At 38.1% G+C, this 8361-nt stretch overlaps 1 protein-coding gene across 1 annotated transcript in view; it reads right to left on the reverse strand.

Moving 5' to 3' along the window:
• The window catches only part of Diaph3 (diaphanous related formin 3), a 449417-nt gene that overhangs the window by 377354 nt on the left and 63702 nt on the right, over positions 1–8361 (reverse strand). Inside the window, exon 4 of the mRNA XM_028758331.1 lies at positions 3776–3880. Within this exon, the coding sequence (XP_028614164.1) occupies positions 3776–3880 (105 nt within the window). The remainder of the gene's footprint in view (positions 1–3775; positions 3881–8361) is intronic.

Raw genomic sequence — 8361 nt, forward strand, 5'->3', positions numbered from 1 at the left:
ATATATATATATATGTGTGTGTGTGTGTGTGTGTGTGTGTGTGTGTGTGTGTGTGTGTGCAGAAATTGAAATTATAAGTGGTACATATATTATGAGAAAATATGCTTAAGGGTTCACTGCCCTTAGGCACTGAAATTTTCTTGTCAGCAAACAAAACCAGGAGAGAAACAAGCAAAAGACAACCAGCAAGGGTGCTGCTGAGATTAACACGCCAAATGCCAACCGGAGAACCATAGCATGCCTTTGTATCACGAGAGGTGCTTTAGGAACCATAACCCAAAATCCATGCACAACAATCCATGTTAAATTTAAGAAGCAGTAAGTGCAACTGATTCATCTAAGTTTCTAAGTTTCTATATAAACTCCTTAAACAAAAGGGAAAATCAAAACCTTGATTTGTATCTAACTTACTTCCTAAAATTAACACCTAAGGGGTCAGAGAGATGATACAGCAACTTAACGGACTTGCTGCTCTCGCAGAAGTTGAGCGTGTAGCTCCCAGCACCCACATCAGGAAGCATACAACCATCAGGAACTTCAATTCTAAAGGATCTGACACCATCTTCTGACCTCCTCAGTCACCTGGACCCACAGAGATGTGCATGCACATACATATTAAAATGAATGAAAATAATAAATAAAGCCAACACTTAAATCCTAAACCAAAAAAAGAGAGAAAACGGAAAGCACAGAAATTTCCTCATAATGTCATAAAATTAATAACTCAAGGCTAAAACAAATTAATTCTTGTTTTGCCACCTAGAAAGAAAAACCAAACTGAATGTCTAATACATTCTCAAAGTATTTCCACTGAGGTCTAGGACAACATGCTGGAGAATATATGCTCCCCATATTTTGAGAGCATAAGTCTGAGATACAACTAGTAGCACTATGACAAGACCACTTAACACCTTTAAACACTGTATCATGAACCTGTAACACACATACAAATAAATAAATATGCTTACATACATGTGCAGCACACAAAGATAAATAGGTGCTCACATACACAGGCACTTATATACATAGAAACAAGTGGATACATGAATTTGCACGTATATGCATACATGTACTTACATATACAATTCTACAATCCTATACTTAGAAACTCAAATTAGAACTCAACATCATTTAGTTTTGATATTTAAAACTTTATCGCTTTTTCTATGTCTCTTTAAAGGTACTAAAATGCTTGGAATTTAGCCTTAGTTTCTTGCTTTTAAAAAGCTGGGCACTAATTCAACAATCTTTCAGGAAGATAGCAGTTAGAGTATCTGAACTTTTCTAGTAAATGCACTGAAATCCTTACAGTCACACAGATATGAGGTGGACTACAAACAGACAAGCAAAGACGAGAGCTAGCAAATTTCCGTGAGTCACAGACCCACGCTACTCCTCCTAAGAAAGTACCTGCTTGTAAACTTGGTCTCCCTAATCAGCTCTTCACCACCTCTATGCTCTCACGCCTTTCATGGGTCGGCTATCTCTCCTGTGGGAGACAGCCTGGTCACAACGTCGTTGGGGGTCGAACAACCCTTTACACGCGTCTCCAAAGACCATCAGAAAACAGATATTTACTTTATAAATCATAACAGTAGCAAAATTACAGTTATAAAGTAGCAACAAAAATTGGGGGTCATCACAATATGAGAATACATTAAAGGGTCTCAGCATTAGGACAGATGAGAACTACTGCCCAAGGGACTCACTTTTCTACTACTGTTAATTACTATGAAAAACCTTACAAGTCAAACATTAGAAGAGTCTCTTGAACAATTAAAAAGGAATACTGTTATTTTAATTTTTACAAATCTTTTGGGATAGAAGAAAAGATAATCTAATCTAAATTCTATTCTAAACCAAAATTCTTTTAACACACTTTTTAATTGTTTAAAATCTTATCTATGGTCTCCTTGGCCTGTGACATTAACTTTTATTATCAAGCCATGGAGAAAGTGTAGTCTGAATATATACTCAACCAACCACAACAAAGTAAGCCCTACTATAAACACTGGAATCACAGACCTAGTGTGATAGCACAATTCAAACAGAAAAGAGGAGAGAAAGCCGGGTGAAGGCAGCCAGCCACTCAAAGGAGGATGTGTCCAAACCTACTTAATCCACTTAAGGCCCACCCAAGAATCTTGATGACAGAAACCATCTTCTGACAGTGTCTGTCCTTTTAGGATGAGCCAAACATTCCATACACTAAGTTAATGTTACACTCACACTCCAGACAACTAATCTCTTTCAGTTCTGTTCATTGTCATAAATAAATTCCAAACTTGATTCAAAATAATTAAAGGACTATGTTTTAAATCAGTAAAAGAAAACTCATACAGATCTACCATTACAAAGTTCAAGCAGACAAGGCAGTCCTCGGCTACATATGTGCCAGGGGCCTCGGACAAGCCCATGTGTGCTCTTTGGTTGATTGTTCAATGTCACAGCAGCTGAATCCAGAGCCTATTTATACCAGGCTAGGAAAGGCATACACTACTCATAGTGATTTCTACAATTGAAGATGAGCCTGCCAAAACAAGAGATATGTTTAAAAATTAAACATCACTTGAGTCTTTCCTCCAAAAGAAATAGCGCTGAGTTACAGACTGTCTGGTAGATAAACAGAGATGAGGTATAAATAATTTATGTTCTCATAGTTTGGCCTTAGGTTAAAGTATCCTGTGAAAATCAGTGTATAAGCTACTTCTTTCTAATCCTATTATAAATTCAGCCAAAAGCATTCTGTCCTGCCTTTCACTTCTTGGTTAGCCTCCTGTCACAGTTAACCTCAGTTCTTGGCTTGATGCACTTGGCGAAGGAGGAACCTTACTTAAGAAAGTGTTTTTATCAGACTGGCCTGTGAGCTACTCTTTATTGTTAACAGATAAAGAAGACCGAATCCCCTGTGGGCTCTAATACCATACTTGGGTACTTGGGCCTGAGCTCCATAAGAAAGCAGGAGGACAAGCCATGAAGAGCAAGCCAGTAAGCAGCATCCCTCCATGGCCTCTGCTTTAGTTCCTGCCTCCAGGATCCTGCCTTAGCTTCCCTCTGAAGATGGGCTGTAATTTGCAAGCATAAAAAAAAGAAACCCTTCCCTCCCCCAGGTTGGTTTTGGTCTTTGTTTTATTACAGAAAAACAAAGCAAACTAAAGCATCTCCATGCGGTATTTTTCATCCCATCCCCACATTTCACAGCCTCTGTTAAGCTCATTGGTTTCTCAGTAAATGAATACAACAGACCCTATGTGCCAATTATACTTTCCTAGACAGTATTTCAACTCCTTTTCAAGTTTCCCTGGAGAACTGGTCATTATAGGGAGATACAATGTTCCTTTCAATACTTACATTTATACTGGGTTCCAAGATGATCTGCCCACAGGAAAATGCACAATATGGAATTGACCACTGTGAATCCTAACTTAGACAGGTAAAGTTCTATACTGCAAATATGATCTTCATTTATAAATGACACTGGAAATCAATGATCATCTTAATTCACTAAGTACGATCTCAAGACACACTACCATACTACCAAGCTTCTTACCAGTAACACTAGCCAAAACACACACACACAGACACATACACACAAAGTTTAAGAGAATACTAGAGAAATGTCTTAAGCTAATTTATTATGATACTTGTTTCTAATTATGCATTCAAAGCCTTCCGGTTGCAGTTTTGCACAAGCGTAAGCACTTCATTAGACAAATGCATTGTTTCCCACACTGCACGCTGCAGCATTATTTTTCATGCTGACAGCTTTACTTACTGTCTTAGAAGCAGTATTAATGTACTGCATCACCATTTCTTTTTTGATACTGAAGTCTTTTTCCCGCAATGGTGCCTTTTTATCTTCATTTAAATTCATATCTTCCTGGAAAACACAATTAAAATGCCTGATTTTAGAATCTAAGTAGAACAGCAGTTCCCCGTATACTCTATGAAACAGAAAAATCAATAATTTGTGACTAAAGCAGCATTAATTGTTTTGGAATGATTTACACATGGCTCTGCCTAAAGGAAGGAGAGCTGGGTAGACAGACAGCATTCTAGATCATTTAACAGGTAAAACACTTACCAGAAAAGCTTTAAACTCACAGCAGGCTATTAAAATTATATTCACATCACTATAGATAATTAGACAGTTGCAGATTTCTGCCTTTCATAAGGTCATTAGGATTCAAAATTTCAATATATTTATTTATTTTACAACAGCTGCACCTGAAGTTATCTTGTACTGTTTTAAAGAGATAATCTGCATACTATAAAAATAAAAAACTAAATAAACCACCACCTTCGAGGACAGCTACAAGCACATGCATAAAAACAGATACCTACTACTAATGCAAGAAAACGGCGTAACATTCTATGGTTTTAATCCATTCTCCCTTTCCTTATCAAAAATGTTAAGTAGTTAATTTCTAAATGATTTAAATAACATAAAGATGGAGCTTCTGAATGAATACAAGAGCTTATGAATTAGATCAAAATAAAAGTCTAACATTTCTCAACATCAAACATAACAAGGGTCTAAGCATCCTATACTTTGCTATAAGACTAATTTTGGCTAATAACCCAAGTGTAAAATAACCACCTAAGTATATTAATTCCATGAATTGTTTAAGCGGTTGTTCTGGTAAAAGATAGGAGGCTGAAGACAAAAGAGGCTGGTGGAGAACAGCACCGGTGGTTCCCCAGGGACCATAGAGGATACAGCATTTGCACGTATGTTCTAGATCTACTACACATGAATACATAAAAATCAGAACATCAGGTCACCTATACAACCAGCAAGCCAAATTCCCCCAGATTCCATTCTTCAACAATGCAGACCACGTGTCTGTGTAACATCAAACAATTCAAACACCACAACTCCTTTCATTTCACACTGACAGAAATATTTCCAACGGATGGGTATTCTGAGCACTAGTGAGGTTGAAGCCAGAGGATCAGGAGTTCAAGGCCAGCTTAGAATACACAGCAAGCCCCTGTAGAGAGGAAGGAGGAAGAGGAGGGAAACAGGTAAGACATTTTGAGATTTGAGAACTTCCAGTTTAATAGGCTGACAAAAGGAAGTAATCATTAATGACCCTTCTTGGTCTAGTTAAAAACAGGTAAATAAATGCATTTGCTTCATTCCCCCTCTAAGCTAACTTCTCAACAGGCTTTACCCTCACGTACAATTTTGAGGGATCACCCAGATGGCTCAGAGGCTCGCTACCTAGCCTGACAACCTGAGTTTAAGCTCAAAGACTCAAACACCAGGGGCCTTTGAAACCTCAAAGTTCTCCATGGTGGAGAGAACTGACCACCATGAGTTGTTCTCTGCCCTCAACACATGCACCCGTATGCACACATGCATTCAAAAATAAAATGTGTGTGTGTGTGTGTGTGTGTGAAAATTTTAGTAATTTTTAGAATTCTTGGGAGACTAGATAGTGGCAATGACAAGGATGATGTCATCATTCAAAAGGAGATACTTTAGGAGGCATTCTTCACTTAACCCTGTAGAATAAAAAAGAAGGCTGATGTAAGGAGACGCCCCTTTAAGAGAAGGCAGACTTTGTAATAGTGCCTGCTGTGCAAGATGGAGACCTGTGTTAGATCCTCAGGTAAGAGGCCAGAAAGAATCACCCTATAGAGTTGTTCTCTGATCTCCACATGAATGCTGTGGTTACAGGTATCCACCTTGTAGTGGTTGGAATGAGAATGGCCTCCACTGTCTGATAGGTTTGAATGTTTTGTCACTAGGGAGTGGCTCTAGGTCAAAGCATTAGGGAGTGAGCTTTGAGGTTTCAAAAACCCATGGAGTCTCTCTTCCTCTCTTCCTGCTGCCTTCTCATCTGGATGTAGAACTCCAAGCTCCTTCTCCAGCACCATGACTGCCTGTATACCATGCTTCCCACCACAATAATGAACTAAACCTCTAAAACTGTCAGCCGCCAATTAAATCTTTCTCTTATAAGAGTTGCCTCGGTCATAGTGTTTCTTTACAGCAATAAAACACTAAGACACATCACGTACACACAAGATGGTAGTGATGATGATCACGATGATGATGACGATGATTATGATGATGATGAGGCCAGAAATCATCAAAGCCCTGGCACTAGATCATCCAATGGGATTAGACACAAAATGAAAAACTAAAATATGTAAACTCACATAATAAATAGTATTACAGGAGTTTAATGTACATTAAATATGCCAGGAATCAACTATTCCATAGTTATAGTATCCTTTTCAAGTCCCAACACTATGCTTTATTTCAGAAACGTACACCAGCAATGAAACGGACATTCAGAAATGTTTACTCTTGGAAGCATGGGAGATACATGTTATACTATGGCATTATACTGGATTCTTAATTATGATTATAGGTAACTCATTTTTATGTATAGAAAATTTTACTGGCCATAAGCCAGGCCAAAAAAATAAAAAATAAAAGACAAACAGTACATGTTGTCCCTCATAAGAGGAAATTAAAAGAGTTGGTCTCCAAGGACACACACACAGGAAAGCAGGGCTTGCCAGAGGCTAGTAGGGTAGAGAGAAGAAAGAGAGCTGGTTAGATGCAGAAAATACAGTAAGTTTTAGCATTCCACGCCACAGATGAGTGACTGTAATAATTCATTTATTAACATGTCAAAATGAAAAAGAACTTAAGTGATCTAACACAGAGAATGATAAATGAAGTTATGGATGTATTAATTCCCTTGCTTTGATCATTGCACATTGGATCTATGTGTTGAATTCATACTGGAGCTCATGACAATGTACAATTATTAGGTGACAATTACATAAGAAGAACTACACTGGGAGAAAGAGGAGTTAGGGAACAGCTGTTATAAAAAGTGGGAGAGCTAGCAACATCTATGATCTGTATTAAATTACTTACAACAGCAAATTAAAATATTTAAGAGACACACAATACTGAGAAACAGATAACTTATTAGTTGAGCTGAAATCAAATTAAAATTTCAAGAACGATGGCTGAAAGAAAATTTAAAACCAGTGCTTTCTTTTCAAAGAGGTGTTACCAGACAACATCCATCCACAACTAAGGATCGTTGTAATACTTAATTTTAGTTGACAGTTAATTTTAGAATAATCCTTTAGGTGGAAAAGTAGCCAGACAGCTACCATAGAGTGTCTGGGAGAGTATTTTATAAACAAATTGGCCACATGAATCTATGGACTGATTAAGATTCACCCTCAACCAATCGGGCAAGCGCTATGTAATCATAATCAGTTGATGGCCCAGATCATCAAAATGCAAAGGAAACATGAATTTATTCTATCACATGTCTACTCTTCTTTCCTAACCTTGGGTCTACAGCCTTCCAACTCTAGACGTTGGGGCCATATCTCCTCCAATTCCATACTCCAAGTTCTCAGATCCTGGGCACTGCACTACAAACCACTGTGTCCACACTAGCCCCTCGCATTCTCTGCTTGTAGAAGGCCTTGCTAGGAATGAGGCTCCATAATCTTAAGGCAAGTCCCTTAATAAAGGCCTTTCCATATGTCGCTGTAGCTATTGGTATTCCTATTGGCTCAGGGCTCTCTAGAGACTGGAGTATCTACTATACTTGTGTGAGGACAGGTCTCACAACTTTCCTCTGGTTTATGGCAACTCTCTTGTCTCATATGCAGTCATTTTCCTAAGAAATGTGGGATAACAGAACCCCAATGTTTTGGTTTGCTTAAAGGAAGCAGATGATAAAGAAAATTGGATTCAATTAACCCCCAAATCACAGCAAAGCTTGATACAGCACCCTCCAAGTATATCACTACACATGACAAGTTACTATTCTCTACAAAAGGAGGAAAGGGCACTGGAAAGAGAAGGGAGAAGGAATGGAGAAAAATAATTATATGGAAATATATAATGCAAGATTTTTAAAATAGATTTTTATCTACAGAAAACAGTGCTATGATTAAAAAAAAAAAAACAAAACACCACCTTCTGAAGCAACAGCACACAGCTTTGAGAAGTAATGAAGTCCCTGAAAAATACCTAGGGACAGCTATGTTTTGAGTTACAATTCCAGGGAGGTCAGACCTCCAGACTATCTACAAAAGTGAGCAGAGTATGATTGGGAAAGATAGAAGAACACATCAATATTTCTCAGTTCATATTCTCTCAAAATAATCAAGCCTCCATCTCTTAGTTAATTTCAATAAAGGCACAGAGTACATGACCAAAGGCAATGCATTAAGTGTGCAATTTCAGGATAAGGGAAGATGAGGAAGCAAAACAGAAGCAAAAATGGTACCAACTGTGAAGTGATACACTTTGAAGTAAACTGCAACACAGTGTGGAGCAGCTGGAGCGGCCAGCCTCAACACTGC

Source organism: Grammomys surdaster, unplaced genomic scaffold, assembly GCF_004785775.1.
Source record: "Grammomys surdaster isolate TR1022 unplaced genomic scaffold, NIH_TR_1.0 126189, whole genome shotgun sequence".
NCBI lineage: Eukaryota > Metazoa > Chordata > Mammalia > Rodentia > Muridae > Grammomys > Grammomys surdaster.